General features: G+C 41.6%; 4 protein-coding genes across 5 annotated transcripts; 2 read left to right on the forward strand and 2 right to left on the reverse strand.

Annotated features, from left to right (window-relative positions):
- Positions 1-1,912: 1,912 nt before the first annotated feature.
- Positions 1,913-5,004, reverse strand: SARC_00726 (60S ribosomal protein L32). Its single transcript, XM_014305571.1, has 4 exons — positions 4,887-5,004; positions 4,074-4,235; positions 3,349-3,443; positions 1,913-3,006 (listed from the first exon to the last, which is right to left on the reverse strand). The coding sequence occupies exons 2-4, from the start codon at positions 4,216-4,218 to the stop codon at positions 2,845-2,847; spliced, it is 402 nt and encodes a 133-aa protein (XP_014161046.1). The 5' UTR covers positions 4,219-4,235; positions 4,887-5,004; the 3' UTR covers positions 1,913-2,844.
- A 365-nt stretch (positions 5,005-5,369) lies between these two features.
- Positions 5,370-7,953, forward strand: SARC_00727 (60S ribosomal protein L4-A). The gene is made up of 4 exons (XM_014305572.1): positions 5,370-5,657; positions 6,287-6,515; positions 6,782-7,009; positions 7,223-7,953. The coding sequence occupies exons 1-4, from the start codon at positions 5,461-5,463 to the stop codon at positions 7,700-7,702; spliced, it is 1,134 nt and encodes a 377-aa protein (XP_014161047.1). The 5' UTR covers positions 5,370-5,460; the 3' UTR covers positions 7,703-7,953.
- A 2,767-nt stretch (positions 7,954-10,720) lies between these two features.
- Positions 10,721-13,335, forward strand: SARC_00728 (the record flags this gene model as incomplete). Of its 2 annotated transcripts, XM_014305574.1 has the most annotated exons (4): positions 10,721-11,355; positions 11,515-11,718; positions 11,940-12,924; positions 13,081-13,335. In XM_014305574.1, exons 1-4 carry the CDS (start codon positions 10,763-10,765, stop codon positions 13,333-13,335), a joined length of 2,037 nt encoding a protein of 678 aa, XP_014161049.1. In that variant the 5' UTR covers positions 10,721-10,762. The 2 variants fall into 2 exon arrangements, with proteins under 2 accessions (XP_014161049.1, XP_014161048.1); XM_014305573.1 differs by having other exon boundaries at positions 11,940-13,335.
- A 323-nt stretch (positions 13,336-13,658) lies between these two features.
- SARC_00729 (eukaryotic translation initiation factor 3 subunit I) lies at positions 13,659-18,846 on the reverse strand. Its single transcript, XM_014305575.1, has 7 exons — positions 18,538-18,846; positions 17,161-17,418; positions 16,571-16,639; positions 15,881-16,039; positions 15,349-15,434; positions 14,849-14,986; positions 13,659-14,238 (listed from the first exon to the last, which is right to left on the reverse strand). Exons 1-7 carry the CDS (start codon positions 18,721-18,723, stop codon positions 14,157-14,159), a joined length of 978 nt encoding a protein of 325 aa, XP_014161050.1. The 5' UTR covers positions 18,724-18,846; the 3' UTR covers positions 13,659-14,156.

Here is an 18,846-nt window from a genome sequence, read left to right on the forward strand (position 1 = left end):
ATATATATATATATATATATATATATATATATATATATATATATATATATATATTAATATATATACATATACATATACACACACACACACACACATATATATATATATATATATATATATATAGATATATATATATACATACATACATACTTATACATATATATATACATACATACACACACACACACACACACACACATATATATATATATATACACGTCAAGGTAATCTTATGATAAAAGTCATCAAAATTATGATATATATATATATAATGATTTGTACATAGAGCACCTTGGGATCCACATGCACTTGCGCTTCTTTATATGTGGGCAAATACTATATCTTGCAATACCTACCTTCGTTGTATCTCTTTTCCCCTCCAGAATCCACGACGCATCACTCCCCAGGACATATTCTTCATCGACAATTCATCTTTGGAAGTTGCTTCCTTATTAACGAGTTCGTCGCCTGTACGTTTTGGCCGCATACTGTCGCCAAACTTCCTCCTGGGGCGAAGTTGTGCACTGGACTGTGTGTTCACAACAGGAGTGCTCGATTGACGGATGATTTCTTCCGGTGAATTTTTGTTGACAATCTTGGATGTGCGGAGACCATCATTCAGAGCTCTGCGAGATTGGTTTATCTGATAACCCCTCATTGTATAAGTATTGATGTGGTCATAAAAGTGGATTAAACTTCATATAAGCTCTTGCATTTATAAATTTAAAAAATGGGTGTGCACTCCGCACAGTGCACACTGTGCAGAGAATTCGAGCAATCATGTCAGAACTCGTCTCCCCTATTCTGATTGGTGCTACGAGTGACACGCTATTTTCCGCGGGGAATATTCAGTATTCGACAGCTGGTGTAGAGTTGTGACTTGTAAAGTTGTAGTCTTGTGTAGAAGTTGTAGGCATCTATACTGCATGCGGATACGTATTATTAATGTATACTAATAATTAAATTTTGGTACCAAATTTCGGGTGTATAAATACTCTCTATTCTAAGAGTTAATTTAAACTTCCCGTCATTATGGGACACAGAAGAGAGGGGAAAAGAGCGAGAGGATTTAACAATTCTTCAAAGTGTCCGTCCAAGTGACTACTCAGGAATGTGATTGTAAATTACAGAATGGCGAACTTTATCACAGTCCAGATCCGTACCATTTAGGATGGAGGCATATATCATTTGCAATGTTCATCCTATACCATCTGCAAATGGCACCAAGGGGGAAGGTGACACGTGTACTGTAAGTTAGTTATCAATTATTTCGAGGGCGACAATAAGACTGACTCTCATAATGTAAATACCGAACTCGTTGTGTGATCGATTCTGTCTTCAGTGGCATTTGTAACTTTGTGTATAAATGAATGCACATCTAGAAATAATTGCTTTAACTCGAACTTTTCACCCCCATGAAACCACGATTAGCAACACCGATCCCCTTTGAATAGTGCGTAGTCACAGTACCATAGCTTCCTTCAATGTCACAGTCCGAGGAGCACGAGCCGCTTCGGCGAGGACATTGTGTAACTCACATTTGAAAAGTTTAATTGACATTCACACGTCTGGTTTAGATATAATGTTTTTATTCTCAGTGGCGTACTCCCCAAGCTTCCAGTCTCTGACTATTGCTTTCCGTTGTCAAGATATATTCGTCGAACCTCCACTAACTATTAGAGAACATGGTATATTTTCTAAAACCCTTTCGCAATACGCAGCATTCGTCGTTAAGCAATGACTGCTGTGAAAAGATCGCATCGGCATACGTATACCCGATAGCTGAGAGTTGACATATACGTGTCATGACAGCAACCTTCGGTATTTTTAGTATTGCTCGACTCTCCTTAAATACTGACAACCAATAGCTCACATGATGATTTTTGTGACAACTTTCTACATCTCCGATGGGTCTATATAGTGCCTGAGATAACTCGTCCCAATTCAGTATCCTCAGAGGGATCCGTATCCGAACTTATCAACTCGGCAGCAATGACTGCCTGACTTATATACCACGAAATTGTACATCCCCGATGAAATATCGCCAAAGTATACATTGCAGCGACGAGTCGACCACCATCTTGTTAACGAGATAACACATTTTGGCGTGTCAAGAGCAGCCTGTAAACATATCTTACTGCCAATAGTAGCTTGGAGTGCTATCCCAAAAGTAACTTGTTGCTGTCATACATATAAACAGTACCGATAATTACCAAGATACGGCCACACACACTACATATGCAGTAGGCAGGGCTTATGCGGTGATATAGATCCCCATTATGCTTCCGGGTTAGCTCGATACATACATTCTTTTGATAAAGTATACAACAGAGGTCTCTATGCAGATACAAAACGCAGTAGTCGAATTATGGGATAAAACAAATGTATTCGCAAGCCGTAAGATACACTCATAAAAACAAATATATATTTCAAGTATAATTATGCCATTATAAACGCGTATCAACACATACAACTTAAAACTACAGGTATTTAGCGACTGCACAAAGAACAAGCTTCCGAAAAATAAAAACATCCACAGTACCGAAAACAACAAAGCATGTACTCTCATTATAAATTAATCATATCAATACTGCGCATGCACATTTCAGTCATACCCAGGAGATGCCGCTAGTCTCGCAGATGACAGCATTCGCACGCGTGCAGTTGTAGGCTATTATACGTACGTTAGACATGCACTAACGTGATACAGACTCATTCTTTCTTATGCGAGACGACCAATATATAAGTTCAGATACCACCACTCTTGGCCTTATTTGCATTTATATCACAGAACGCGACAAAAAACGACTATTTATTTATATACTGATTAGAAACAGTAGATATTTACTCGTTATCCTCGGTTCTGATCTTGGCAGCTCCGTTGGTTAGCTTAATATCAAGCTCGCCAGCACGCTCAAGAATTGACTTACGCTTGCGAGATGACACGTTGTGCGCAATCTCTCCACAGTAGCGCTTGTTGTGCATCATAAGAAGCTCCAAATCGCTCTGCGTATACAAAAAAGTTATATTTAGCGTATACACAATAAGTGATGACCATCGTAAAACCTTCCATATTATGAATAGAGCATCAAATACACAACACAGTGATACCAAAAAATAACACTCAGGTATATTTTACTGTGCAATGTAGACAACTTGACGTAAAAACGATATATTGCATCGCAATGTAATAGGATCAGTTAATGTCTATATAGACTTCTCCGCATCGTCGAGGGCCTAACCACGACTAAGACAGGGATAACTTAAGTAAATCATTTCCTACTACGCGCTAATTCTGACGATAGAGACACCATAATCCGAAAATGACCTATGAAACACAAAACTTACTACGTTGGAAACCAAGAACTTCTTGAATCCGTCGCGAAGCATGTGTCTGGTCTTCTTGTTTGTTCCATAACCAATGGATACCATACGGACGGTACCTGTGTAGGACACAAATAGATAATGAGAATTTTTGGAAAACTGTACATAGCTATAGTATACAAACTACAACATGGCGATTACGCTCGAGCAAAAAAGATATACGGATTTAGTACGCGTACAATATAGGATCAGTTAATGTCTATTTAGACTTCTCCGCATCGTCGAGGGCCTAACCACGACTAAGACAGGGATAACTTAATTGAATCATTTCCTACTGTACATACTAATATTCGCGCTCGCATACATTTCTTCTGAGAAAATACATCATAGTATAGCCGTGACTTGCGCAAAAAAACATCACAGCTTGTTAACATAGATGTCAATCAGAAGTTGGCGAATATGACTTTTTAACACGTACATCTACACAGTATGCTCAGAACAAACTAACGAATGTGATACCAAGAAAAATCATGACTTTTTAACACATACATCTACACAGTATGCTCAGAACAAACTAACTAACGGGATACCAAGAAAAATCATGACTTTTTAACACATACATCTACACAGTATGCTCAGAACAGACTAACGAATGTGATACCAAGAAATCATGACTTTTTAACACATATATCTACAAAGTATGCTCAGAACAAACTAACTAGCGAGATACCAAGAAATCGGCTACATACCCTTAGCACGGCGACGCACACGGGAATCGATACCACGGGGCTTTCTCCATGACTCGTCTACACGTTTGAAGCGATCAGACTGATGGCGTTTAAACTTCTTAGTTCTCTTGTGAACAATGGGGACATGCTTGGCGGAGGCAACCATTTTGCCGGCTTTTTACTCTATAATTGATGGTTGAACGATGTGATCAGATGGCACACATTAGTTTTAGCGTGTAGAATGCTTATGTATGCTACCGTTAGTCATAATGCAGCGTGTTAAAGAGATGGCACCCCCCCACCCTTATTACAGCCATATATGGATGAGGTCTATATATAAATATACATACATGTATCCCCAATTCCTATCACGTTATAGCTAAACACCTGAAGCACAGATTTCCATTTTGGGATTAAACAGAACGAAGAAGTACGTGAGTATTCTCGCACCAATACATGTTATACGCATGCATTTAGCAATGACTGTGGCGTCTCCATATGCTGCCGGGTGATGCAAAATATTTTTCAGCTGTATTCATTGTCTGTACGCAGTTATACCAAAGTCTAAGCGAATGTTGCCGAGTGTATCATACGTCATGATTTCTCTTTTCAGTCGAGAGCCTCTATTTTGTATATAGATGCTTATCTTCCTATATATTTTTTTGATTTGCTGCATATATGTGTACGTATGTATATTGCGCTTAATGTTGTCGCTGCTGTATCTTGTCATTCGTGATTTGCCCATTTCTACGTAGGCGACGCTTTCTATAACGATATTCTAGTATTATTAGATATACTCTAGTATTCCCTTACAAACCCATATAGTGTACACACCTATACGGATATAAAGTAGAGGGGAAAAGAACGATGGTTATCCTGCGTGAGATATAGTTAGCTTATTTCTATACGCGTACGTCCCCACAAAATCCTTTACAATACAACACACGTGCAGTTTAGGTTTGGGTAGAACAATTTTAGATATACGATTGAGTGCAACTAAGGAGGACCAAAAACTGAAAGCCAAACCCCTTGCCTGCTAATTGTCTCTGATATTGTTTTATTTCGGAAAATTCTCAGTCCTAATTTTCAGAAAAAAGTTATGAATCAGGAACGCGCCAGATTCCAACTTATTTTTGATAGGCAATATTAGGTCAATCAGGCAATCCCACATATAATATTAGTCCCGTTTTATGAGACTAACCGTATTACGGGACGATCCTGAACTGATATCTCACACGAGGACCTCCATAATATAGTCTTTGGCGTTTAACCAATTTTCCAAAGCTCGTATTGTAGAAAGAGGTAATAGTTATTGATCTAACTTTTATGGTAAATCAAGCTGATCTTACAGAGATGTAGTTCTTTTTCGCCTTCGTCTCGTACTAGCAAGGTTTAAACATACTTTAAAATGGCTTCCCGTCCCGTAGTATCCGTAATCGGCCTTGATGGCTCCACTTCTGCTGCCACAAACACACTTCCAGCTGTGTTCAGGACCAACATCCGTCCCGATGTTGTTCGTGATGTGCACACATCCATGAACAAGAACAACCGTCAGGCTTACTCCGTATCCAAGGAGGCTGGTCACCAGACCTCAGCCGAGTCATGGTAAGATTGTCCGTATATTCGTGTTTAACGAGGATTAGGTTCATTTACGAGGTATCTTCTATATTAGAGCCTGTATTTTTTTATGGTTACTGGATGTTGGTTAATGCATCGGAATAGCGAATGTGAATGCAAAATTGCTTAAGTACACTATCGCAATTCGAGTGGTTTATTGCGTCACAATGTCTATCTTTTACGGCTAGTTATTGCTTTATTAATAACCCGCGTTGTAGATGGTTGACGATCAGTAAATGTGTCAAGGTAGTAAACACGGTGAAGGTATTCAAAATATCCTCTGGTATCTTATATTTCTTCGCATACACGAGCTATAGATAATGTCGGTTCAAATTGGTGCTATTTATTTGAGACTTTTAGTAAGAATGTCAGCTATGGATTCAATTGGGACATTATCGAGGTATAGTGATTAGAAAATCTTCTAAGTTATCCCTGTCTTAGTCGTGGTTAGGCCCTCGACGATGCGGAGCAATTTTGTATGAACCTCGATCCTGTCCCAATTTTGTCTGTTTCTTCCCTAGTCTATACTTATTTAATCAGCTGTGTATACGTACATCTATTTCCCATCATACGTATTTCTCAAAAAATTCATGTATATATAATTGCAAATCGTATAGGGGAACCGGTCGTGCTGTCGCACGTATTCCCCGTGTAGCTGGTGGAGGTACCCACCGTGCTGGACAGGCTGCTTTTGGAAACATGTGCCGTTCTGGACGTATGTTTGCCCCCACCAAGGTTTGGCGCAAGTGGCACAAGAAGATCAACCAGAACCAGAGACGTTACGCCACCGCCTCAGCTCTGGCTGCATCTGCCATCCCCGCCCTTTTGATGGCTCGTGGACACACCGTAAGTTTGTCTTGATGTTTGTATTTAAGCGACAGTCATTGTTGGGTATGTATATGGTGAGCTCCCGAGATACTGAAATTTTCTCCCCGTAGATGCCGGATTGTATATGTTTTGTCATTGAGCTGTCAATAGAGAGAGATTTTTATGATTTAATATATGATTATTTGTTTACGTGAGACAGTTCAATGTATTGGTGTATTGATGAAAGTTCTGAAACAGAGTTTGTGTTCTCATACATATTTCGCTCCCATGTTGTAAATACACAGATTGACAACGTTCCTGAGGTACCTCTAGTTATCGCTAACGATATCGAGGGTCTAGCCAAGACCAAGGCTGCCGTTGAGCTTATGAAGAAGGTTGGTGCTTACGATGATGTTGAGAAGTGTGCCAACTCTCGCAAGGTCCGCAGTGGAAAGGGAAAGCTTCGTAACCGTCGCCACGTCATGAAGCGTGGACCTCTCGTCGTATACAAGTCCGATAATGGTCTTACGAAGGTGAGCTATATTTCGATATCTTATTGAACATCCTATACTATCGCTGGTTCGTAATGATGCCTTTTCATATCTGTCAATCCCCTGAAATTATATGTTGATACCAACTTTATGACCTGAACAACACGTACTTGCGATTAGTATCTAGTTTTTTACCTGGTTCGAATTCATGTTTGCTGGTCGTCTTTTGCCTAATGGTATTTATTTTGTTTTTAGGCTTTCCGTAACATTCCCGGCGTTGAGCTGTGCAATGTTGAGCGTCTGAACCTTCTTCAGCTCGCCCCCGGAGGTCATGTTGGACGTTTCATCATCTGGACTGAGGGTGCTTTCTCTGAGCTAGACGCCATCTGGGGAACCTTCCGCTCTGGATCCCAGAAGAAGTCTGGATACACTTTGCCCAAGAGCATCATGTCCAACCCTGACATCACCCGTATCATCAATTCCGATGAGGTGCAGTCTCAGCTTAAGGAAGCTAAAGAGCCCGCACGTCGTTTGGCTCATCGCAAGAACCCTCTTGCCAACGCCAATGTTATGCTTCGCATGAACCCATACGTCAAGCAGAGCAAGCGCCACGAGATGCTTACTGTTGAGAAGAGACAGAAGGCCAAGGCTGAGAAGAAGCAGACGCAACGCGCAAAGTCCGCTGACATCAAGGCTCTTGGCAAGAAGTTCATTGGAACTATGGTTGCCGAGTAAATTTCTAGGAATTGTTGTATTTTGCTAGAGATAAGACATATAAAATGCAATTAAGCATTTATTCTTACAACTGTATAGAGTGCGAGTCTTTGTTGACGAGCGAGTGTTATATAGGACCTTAGATGATCGAGAGAGTTTTAGCTTGGAGATTAGATCATCGAGTTTCTGGATGTATGTATATATATATTTATAAGAAAATGTATTCTTTAACACAGCGGCGTGTTTGAAGCACATGCTGAAGTCAATTTTATCTGAACCACTACTCGTATGGGGGGCAAGACTTGGGTTGATATGGAGCTTAGCTTGTAAACAATGTAGAAGTTAACTCCCACGAAATCGTCCAGATTTGATTACAAGTAGGGCATACACGAGATAGTAGACGCGCGTTGACAGCAGTTCAATGCCTTGTGTTGCAAGCTTCTAACTGATGGACTTGTAGGGTTCGCCGAAGTATCTACCGGTGTGAAATATAGGCGGAGTGGATCAGCAGTAATTAGGGTCTGCTGTTCGATTGAAAGGTAATAAGTATTCATGGTTTGGGTTTGGTCGTTGACGGCGCAGATTGCATTCATAATATTTTGTTAGTGTGTGGAGAAATGAGAAGGGCGAAATTTACGACTACAGAAGATGAACGGTAATTTCGATATCAGCTCGGCGGTTTCAGGTATATTAAACAGCTGCCGGTGTTGCAAATGATAGAGGTAGCTCTCAATTGTGATCGCAAATTGAGTTAGAAAGTTTGCAACGTACTCGATTACGATGTAACTTGCGTGTTTCAAGTATGTACAGATAGGGGACTCTATATATTACAAGTAGTAAGAGGTGTCCATTGCAAATGGTCTAGAAAAAACCGTGTCATTATGGGGTTATGATCAATCAGATTACCGCCAAGTAAGCCATTGGTGACAGAAAAATTGAACTGAGTGCAATCAATTATTTTGCAGTAGGCCTGGTGCCTGCCAGGAGGGATCTCAATGGGATTGTTTTTTTCTAAACTAATACAATAAAGGTTTTCACGATCCTGTTATATACATAGTGTATTTCACCGATTTGGTCGATGCCGGAGCTAGACCAATTGTAAATCGTCGTGGCTCACTATATGAAAAGGTTGTTGGCAACATGTAAGAGTCGGCAACATGTACGAGCACTGAGTTGTGATAGTGTTGTAATCATTAGTCTTACCTCAGGAATAATTAATTGATTACAATACACACGAGTTCAACACATTTTAAAAATTGTACACTCGTACTTCTTCGTTGAGAGAAGCCTGCGGAGAATTCTATATTTATTTACTTATGACTTGACAATTGACCTGTACACAATGCCGATACGATCTGATTTGTGTATATTGCCGCAGAAATTGAACTGAAACAGAAACCATATCTTGATTGGTGCTTAATGCTATGAAATCTCAAATCTCAGAATCTGAAGCCTGAAGGTCACAGTTCACTGAATTAAGTGAATTCAGTGAGACACTATTATTTTTAGAGTCTATGTAATCACTAATCAGTATTGTCATATCCGGGTGCTACATATGTAAATACAGTACTCATACGGTATTTTAGTTTTTACATATTCTATTTTATTTTTTAAAATTTTATAGAAGGGCGAACCGTCGCCTGGACTCTGGAGTCCTGAACAGACGGTAAAAACAACAACAACACAAATGCATAAAATATATATACAATTAAAATGAAGGACAAATAAAAAACAATGTTGTACTCTATGAATTGTTTTATTTTAATTCATACATTGAGTAGTTCTGTGGTTGGCTACTCTCTCTCTCTCTCTCGTGCGGTATGTAACAGTAGTTAGTGAGAGTGGGACTCACAGTCTCACACCGACACTGTCACATTCACAGGCCACAGTCCACACTCACAGCCCTCAGCGTCTCAGGCACTTAGCGCCCCAGCCCTGAAGTTTCTACTTATCTGTTTTGAGTTTTCATGCATGAAGCATCGTGGCCTAGAGCCGGGCCCCAGGCCCAGGGCCCCAGGGGCTTTCTGGCCCTGACTAAACTAATCAATATAATATTCGTACATACCTACCTGCTGGGGGCCTGGGGCCTGGGGGCCTGGGGCCTGGGGGGCCTGGGGCCACCTTTGGGCAGGCTGGCAGACTGACCCTCGTCGCTGAGAATCTCAAAATTGAATTTTACGTGACGATTTGGTTGGTACTGGTGGCATATTTTACCGGTGTTTTCAATTTTGCTTTACAGTTTTAGGGTTTTTATAAAAAGTTAGCGAATTTTATATATACTCCTTGAGTTTGATACTCGCTAGCCCCATGCCGCCAGCGAACAGTTGTCGCACATTTAAAAAATAGATTCCAACAAGGTTACACGGCGCTATCAACAGGATCATTGATATTGTGACTGCTGAGAACGCTGTCGCGACAAGTCGTTTAAAAAAAGTTTTAATATGTCTTTCTGGTAAAAGACCCAGAGGGGAGTAGATACACCTAAAAATTTATCGGAGGGAGACCGTCGTCACATATCTTTTCCGGCGACTGTGTTTTTTACCAGGCGGGAGTAATACGTCCTTTGGTATATTATTACATTGTGTAATCTTTTAGCGCCTTTCCGGGTGTTATGACATACCGTACCATAGCCTGGCGCACTGGTTCACTCTTCGTTTCCGAGGTAATTTACACCGTCTCTCTCCTTTTTTTGGTGCCACGGCAACGCGAGTTGCACTGCCTCATTTCTTGAAGTAATGAGGTGGTGCCACGGCAACGCAAAATGCTCTATCTCTTTTCATAAAATATCTGCCAAGGCAACGGTTTGCATCAGTCAAGCGTACTGTAATTAATTAAACCGTTAAAAGACGTATTACTCTCATTATCTTTAATTTTGTTATGCTCCATTGACTTAGGATGCATCTGGTAGATAGTATAAGCTATAAAGGTGGTGGTACCGCATCAATCTCACATCACTTATTTTTAAGCTGACACTTTATACCTTAGTAGACATAACTTGACCAAAACTGACACTCCATACCAGTGTATATCTATCTTAGTAGATAACTGTGTTGTCCTTGATACTCACAAAGTAGTTCCACAATGAAAGCGAACTTCATCTTTATAGCAATTGCTCTCACCGTATTCTCCGGTTATAATGCGCAACATGCTTCCAAACTAGATAACCCTTCTCTACTTTCCCGTGCTGAGTACCCTGGTGTCGACGTATCTCGCTTTCCTAGTTATGATCCTAACAGGTGTGCCACCACCACGAGCTCCAATTTACCGAGCACAATCAGTGGCTCTGGTGTAGTATATGAACTGAGAGATGGCACATACAACAATGTTGATATTACAGTGACTAATGGTGCTGTATTAAGAGCACAAAACTATCGAGGAGTGAGATTCAGCGGTGCCGTACGTGTGAAGGTAGAGAACAATGGGGTTCTTGATGGCATCATCTTCGAGAATGCGGCACCTATTGCTATTGGGCTTGTTGAACCCAACCAGGGCAGAGTCACACGCTGCGAGTTCAATGGTTTGCATAGTCCTTCTGGTACATCTGACCGCAAGAGAGCTATCTATGGGCGTGGAGGCTATCAGATCATAGATCATAATTCCTTCTTCGATCTATGCCTTTCATCATTGACCGTGGTAGTTGATGAAGACGGACCAAGTATCACGTACAGGAACAGGTAAAAAATATGCTCATCATACATCAATATTGTGACACAGCCGTTCTTGGGCCTTATTTTTCAGATGGTTTAAAGGGAAGCTCTTTGTGTTATTCGCGATCGTTGTGATATGATATGCTCATTTTGCAACTATTGATTTTAACATCATTTATATCATAGATTCGTCAAGCAGTGCAGAGACTTTGGAACCGAAGTGTGGCGCGTGGGAGGCAGCAGCGTTTCACGCAAACAGTCATTTGCATTCGTAGACGAAAACTACTTTGAGGATCAGAATGGCGAGCACGAACTAATGAGTATCAAGGCGTCTAATGTAGTTGTGCGTCGGAACACGCTCACTAATTGCGTAGGCTCCATTACTAATCGGTATGTATTCCATCACACGAGTCTGGCAGTTGCATATACATCGAAAGTACACTTTACCAAGGACCAACTTTAAGAGGAATACATATGAAAAAGCTAATATCAGTCGAAACATGTATTGTTGTATTGCATTTTATTGTACTGCATTTTCGTGTTTAATCGAGTCTGTTCCTTTATTTATCCCATTTCTATAACCCCACCCCCCATGTGTATGCGATGTACAGATATGGAAGCTCCATCACGATCCAAGGTAATCACATTACATGCGCCATTAAGACTGAGGGCGGAATCCGATCCTTCGGTCGTGACCAGGATATCATCAACAACCTTGTGTCCAACTGTGAGGACTCAGGACAATATGGTATTGCATTAGGACTAGGTGACAACTGTTTCGGTTCACAGGGAGGGTGTGATTATGAAGTGGGTTCAAATGTGGAACTCAACGGAAACTTCCTACTATCCGGAAGTTCATTGGTGGTAGGAGATAACGGCGGTGGCAATGTTTGCCCGACCTATGCCTCTGTATTCAACAATGTGTTCACTGGGGAAAATAGACGGGGACGAAGCGACAGAGGTGAGCTCTGTGTCCTACCTACCAACAGAAACTCCAACTCATTTACGTTTATACGGCCCACCGCCCTAAACCCCGATGAAACGGGACCTTTTCAACGCACATCATCTCAGTGTGGGCCTTGTACAGGTCAGTGCCGCAACGGTCAGTGTGCTGTAAGTGGTTCAGGGTTCAGATGTACCACTTGTGATCTCGGCTATCGTTTGGCTAACAATGGACTTTCATGTGAATTAGCGAATGTATGCGACGGCCAGTGTGCCAACGGTGTATGCGTGGCCGGTGCAAGTACCCACATGTGTGTCAGGTGCGGTCCAGGCTTTGAGGTGTCTCCCGACGGACTGTCGTGTGACGAAGTTATCCCTAGAGATGATGGGAACGATTCGGACTTCGGTACGGATCCCTCCGACAACTACTATATCTGCGGCAGCCCAGATGTGCAAACAATCAGATGCTTCCAGTCAGATACGATGGGCTACCTACCAAACACTCCCTGCTGTGTAGAACAGGACAGCTGTGGCACATACGCGTCTATTCAGTGCCAGTCAGTCAGCTGCTGTGAGCGTGCGGAAAATATGGAAGTTGGACCTACTCCTTCTCCTGAGGTGCCTGATGTAACTGAGGTACCTGATATGCCTGAGGTACCTGATAGGCCTGAGGTACCTGATATGCCTGAGGTACCTGATAGGCCTGTACCTGAGGTACCTGATATGCCTGAGGTACCTGATAGGCCTGTACCTGAGGTACCTGATAGGCCTGTGGTACCTGATGTGCCTGAGGGGCCTGATATGCCTGAGGTACCTGATAGGCCTGATGTACCTGATGTGCCTGGGGTGCCTGATATGCCTATAAGAATGCCTGATGTACCGGCTGTTGGGTCACCGAGCGATGTGGATACCAGCGGGAACTACTTTACTTGCGGAAAAGAGCTCCCATACAGCAAATGCAACGGTCGCACATACACATGGGGTAGGCCGTGCTGCCGGAATTCGGGCAGATGCGGCTCATACTCAAAAATCAAGTGCACGAGCACAAAGTGCTGTCCCAATTAGAACACAGTGATCCAATAGTTAGATCGCACTCTACTACGACATGCTGGACATGCTCGTGTAGAAGTGTACGGAAGAATTTCGTTTCCGTATGTCAGGTCCATATAGGAGACCATAGAGCGAAGCTCACAAATTACAAGGCCAGCAATATTTCCTGTGTCATAGTCGTGCCGTAGACATCCTTTGCTTTGTAAGCAACAACAAACTCACGGTCGAGACACAGAAGTCCTAGCCAACTCTGAAAAGGAGCCATGGAACAAATGGTCCCCTCTTTTAAAAAAATAAATAAATAGAAGTAATCCTGATCGAAGTGATGAAATCGGATCCAACCGTCCTCTACACTAAAACGTTGTTATCATTGTGCGCATAAGAATACCTGCATATTTATCCATTTTCCCTCATACATGATTGTCTACATTGGCGAACTGGAGTTTGAAGCACTCCTGATCGAAGTGATGAAACCGGTTGCAGCCGTCCTCTACACCACTGACTTCAACGTTATCGTTATGCGTGGAAGAAGACCTTCATATTCATCTATTTTCACTTATACATCCTGATCAAAGGGATGAAATCGGATGCAGCCGTCCTATACACCACTGGCATGAACGGTTTCAATATCAAATACACCGGCTCGCAGAAGGATCCCTTCATGTTTATCTATTTTCACTTATACATGCTTTTGTCTAAATGGCGAACTGGAAATTGAAGTAATCCTGATCGAAGTGATGAAATCGGATGCAGCCGTCCTAACATTTTCAATATCAAACAAACTGGCTCACAGTCGGACACCTTCATATTTATCTATTTTCACTATACATGCGTGTTTACATGGCGAACTGGAAATTGAAGTAATCCTGATCGAAGTGATGCAATCGAATGTAACCATCCTCTCCTCCACTCGCGAATCTGTAAGAGAAATGGACAAAACAAGGACACGAGTGAGTTCGACGATATAAGAAGATCGAAATCCAAGCATGTGTGTCACATGAAGTATGTGATGGCGTGGATACAAAACTATCGTAGCCGAGGCGACTGGTGTTGAACACAACAGTGCCCACAATGGAAAACCAGATTCAATATACTCAAACGAAGGTGGTCTCAGGAGTATTAAACGCTATCATTATCAGATATAATTCAAAACAGAATTCAATACACAAAAAGAGATTGTGGTCTCAATGGTATCAACAGACATGAATGTTATCTCATGGTAGAATATCTAAAAATTGGTGGTCTCAGCAGTAATAAATGTTATCCTCATGGTAGATTATCGGATACTATCTAAGCTTACAAAATCATTGACCAAAACTACGCTGCAGCGCAACGCAAATGACTAATAACAGAAACGGACGCAAGGTATGCTGAATAAGGACAACGACAAAACCTACAAGTAAACAAAGAATGAATACAATATATAAAAAACCAATGTAACTCATGCAGTGCATAAGCGTACACAGTCGCGTGTAATTGACCCGTACATATCAATAGTGGTGTGAATCAATGAAGTCAATGGACATACCCAGTTCCGTCAGGGTGGAATTGTACTGTGTTAATAGGACCGAAATGGCCCTTGACGCGACCAATCTCCTCTTCGAAGATCTCGTGGAAGAATCGCACCTCGAATTTACCTGCCCTAGTGCTCGTGGTTGTGACATCTCTGCGAAAGAACAACGATAATACGATAGAGGGATGATTAGCACCAAACTTTATTTGGATATGTACGAAGATGGACGCCAGTTCACATACAATTGTATATACACACGGTATATGGATACATGGGTACGGGTATATGGTTCAAGAAATCACGTCGACTCTGCCAGAAAATACAGAACAATTGGTCTCAGCAGTAATAAATGATATCCTCATGGTAGATTATCGGATACTATCTAAGCTTACAGAAAATCATTGACCATAACAAAACAGGCTTCAATTTTTTTTAAACAATACGAGCGAGGACGGTCTTACTTGACTGGACATCACCACTCAACAACGCATATTTCAGATCAATGCGAAGCTTACCTGGCATCTTGACCTCCTCCTAGTAGTACATGATCACGGATCGGACTTATTGACGCTGAGTTTACTGGTCGGTCGGTCTTATAAGTCTGTAGAGTATATTAATAAGTGTGGGATGCAATGAGAATGGATTGTAGACGACGATATAAGTTACAAACACACAACTAATACACTCGACACTGAGAAATCCGTTACACCATTTGCAAATCAACTAGAAAATGCATACAGCGCGGAGGTGGATATGCAGCAGCTTTACCGCTACACACGAGACGAGAGCGCGAGCTCAGAGAACACTTCATCCGCATAATTTCCTCGGAAGAACGAAAGTTAATAAATGATTTTTTCTCATCACTGTCGCGCCCCACCACATGCAGAAGCAACACTGGTGAAAAAGCAGCTAAGGTATAACCCAGAAGCGAATCAAAAATTTCCTGACTACAAAACAGCATATCTCTCTACCACCAATATACGATAGAGACAAAAGCACATGCGCTTAGAACACAGATATCCGTTTCTTATCGCATGATACGATTACCTTTAGGACTTCAAACGTTTTTGGGTCGAGAAGTTTGGAGTTGTGGTCCTTTGATGCGGTGATGAGACATGATCGGTTGGGTGACATCTGGATGTCGTTGACTTGGGCGTCGTGTACGGCGACGATGGTAGTGGGTTCCCACGTCTTGATATCCCAAAGCTATAAACAGGGAAGAAATAAAATATAATTAGCGAGCTACAAATAGAATGAATTCACGAGCAGTAATTTGAAACGGTTAAACTATGGTGCGAATCAGAGTAACAAATTGGCACAAGCATCACCACGAGAGCAAAACGCTGAGAATAGATGGCTGATGAATACAAAGCCGAAACACCGAGATGCACACAACGCAGAACATGACACAATTGTAAAGGTTTGTAGATTGTGGTCTAGTGTGAATAAATAAACGAATAGAGCGCGAGCTCAGAATAATAACATCCGCACAATTTCCTCGGAAGAACGAAAGTTAATGATTTTACATTTTCTCATCATAGTCGCGCTCGATGTCATGGTGCGGCAGAGGCTACCAGTTATGCAAAAATCGAGAGTCGGAGCTGTATCACGGACATCACGGACTTAAGACAAAAAAAAGATAACACAAAACTTAACTTGTGATAAATATGCACGCAATAAGCTATCTCGTACACACATAATACTAGTGATTCCTTAGATTCGAGGGCATCTACATACCTTCATTTCTCCGTTCTCGTGGCCGGTGATGTATGTATCGTCGTATGGGCCCCATTCGGCTGTTGTAACCTGCAATGGAAATTGAAAGTACAGCAGTTAAGTATCGGAAAACACAACTTGAGGTGAAATAAAGAAAATAGCTTTACATAGAAAGAAGGTGCAACACACATGGACATACTCACAAGCTCTATATATATATATAAAGTGATTTGCCTACTCATCACATAATTTGAAAAATAGACGCCAGAACCACGCGTATACTCACAAACACAGCATTCATGCACAAATATCAGCGACTGAATGTATAAGTTGTTGTTACTGCGCTTCCGTGAGTTTGAGCGGAAGCGAAGTAGACATTGAAACAACTCCCTCGATATACGGGCCGTACGAATATCCCACCTCACAGGTTAGAGGCACGATCCAAAAAACGATCCGATAAAAACACGAAGACCCTATATGCGCCATTGCTACAAGAAACACCAGGAGTAATTGTTGCAGTATTCTGTTTGTGGCCAGACCATCCATAGAGGTGTGTATGGTACATGTAACTTCACACTGATACATAAAGCGCTGACGCACGAGCTACACACCTTAGAGTCGTTGAGTTCAACGACCGTGTGCGGCTTGTTGTTCTTCATTTGACTCGAATCGTTGAGATCGAATAATCTGATCTCGCACGGGAAACCCATACGTTGATCTGTGGTGACAGCTAACTGGTTAAAAGCCTCGTTGAAGCGTACTGTTCGTACGGCGGTCTCGGTGCCTAGCTTGTGAAGTTCGGTACCAGTTTCACAGTCCCATACACGCGCCGTGTTATCGGCTGCACCAGTGACCACATGCGTCGAGTCCTGTGTGGCAATGGGTTCATATAAATATATGAGCACACTATTCGCGAGACGACGGGGTGTGCATTCGTATACACCATACACAGGTGTATCTGCTATTGATGTTGTGTAATGCTTATATGTACACCGCTGGCACGTATCTCATGAACCAGTACATTATTTTCTTACTGTATGCAACAGTTTGTGCTTTACAAGTGCTTACACTGCATTTGTAAAATACAATACGGAAACCGCTGGACGAGTCAGATTTCAAATACAATCAGCTATTGTCTATATACACTTCTCCGCACCGTCGAGGGCCTAACCACGACTACGACAGGGATAACTTATTTAGATCATGTTCTACTTGGCATCTTCCTCGCACGGATATGTCTAGTGCAAGTATAATCAACATTTATGACGGTTTGGCGAGATAATTCAGTAAAATGTCCAAAACGCACAAGAATATATGCAATTTCATTCCGATGGCAGTGACGCAGTAGAATATGGCCCAGAATACATCATTTGCGTCTGTGTAATACTATATATAGCAGCTCAAAGTATCTAGTTTCTAGAAACGATATTAGACTACACCTTCATACATTGTTCCGTACGGATAATAAATACTAGTAATATTGCGTGTAAGAGTATTACGATCATAAAAACCATTGAAGCACATGAAAGAAGCTCTTACTTCATACGGTTACAAAAGTGAAGAAGTTCTTTCACTCTCGATATTCTTGCTTGGCATACATACATGTCAACCGACATATCTCTGTTTGACAACTAGTATGTGTGTGTGGGATGTTTAACGAAATCGAAACTGCATCTACAGTGAAAAATGGTGGTACATATATGGCATCTCAGTTAGTCATGTAATCTGAGCGCGCACAACAACTGCGTTTACATATATCATTGCAGCAGTAAGTGTGTTTGTCGGTAGTACGGTGAATGTAAAGAAGCAACACAATTAAATGTCGACTATGTAAATTTGATTTTGCGTATAGTATACGGTTTATGAACAAAAATCATTCGTATGCAGATTAACGATTGTATAATTTGTAGCGCACTACATATCAAACTGTGAACACATTCTATGTCTAGTAAAGCACGCACGCACATACATGTTGTTCTCCTACTCACCCAGTTGACATCGATAGACCAGCAAGCACCTTTGTGTCCTTTATATGTACCCAAACGTTCACCATTGTGACTGAACCAGACGGTAGGTTTGGTATCCTTGGCGACGGAAAACAACAGATCGCCCGAGCGATTGTATCTAATCTGAGTCAGGGAACGCTCGTGCCCGTAGCACATTATAGGTTTCATAGTGTTTTTATATGTGTACTCACGCGTATGCGTGTGTGTGTTTATGATGCAATTTAATGCTTCGTATGTACAGGTCAGGTTGTGGTATATGCCTGTGAATAGGCTTTTTGGGTCAAAACGAAG

Source organism: Sphaeroforma arctica (assembly GCF_001186125.1).
Source record: "Sphaeroforma arctica JP610 unplaced genomic scaffold supercont1.25, whole genome shotgun sequence".
NCBI lineage: Eukaryota > Ichthyosporea > Ichthyophonida > Sphaeroforma > Sphaeroforma arctica.

Bases quoted from the DNA above. Each gene is read 5' to 3' on its own strand.
- SARC_00729 (XM_014305575.1), bottom strand. From the start codon at position 18,723: ATGAAACCTATAATGTGCTACGGGCACGAGCGTTCCCTGACTCAGATT. The intron at 17,419-18,537 runs GTGAGTAGGAGA...ATTGCCACACAG, and splicing joins GGTCTATCGATGTCAACTGG to GACTCGACGCATGTGGTCAC. The intron at 15,435-15,880 runs GTAATCGTATCA...TATACTCTACAG, and splicing joins AAACGTTTGAAGTCCTAAAG to ACTTATAAGACCGACCGACC.
- SARC_00726 (XM_014305571.1), bottom strand. From the start codon at position 4,218: ATGGTTGCCTCCGCCAAGCATGTCCCCATTGTTCACAAGAGAACTAAG. The intron at 3,444-4,073 runs GTATGTAGCCGA...TGTCCTACACAG, and splicing joins TGTGCGTCGCCGTGCTAAGG to GTACCGTCCGTATGGTATCC. The intron at 3,007-3,348 runs GTAAGTTTTGTG...TTGTATACGCAG, and splicing joins AGTTCTTGGTTTCCAACGTA to AGCGATTTGGAGCTTCTTAT.
- SARC_00727 (XM_014305572.1), top strand. From the start codon at position 5,461: ATGGCTTCCCGTCCCGTAGTATCCGTAATCGGCCTTGATGGCTCCACT. The intron at 6,516-6,781 runs GTAAGTTTGTCT...GTAAATACACAG, and splicing joins TGATGGCTCGTGGACACACC to ATTGACAACGTTCCTGAGGT. The intron at 7,010-7,222 runs GTGAGCTATATT...TTTTGTTTTTAG, and splicing joins CCGATAATGGTCTTACGAAG to GCTTTCCGTAACATTCCCGG.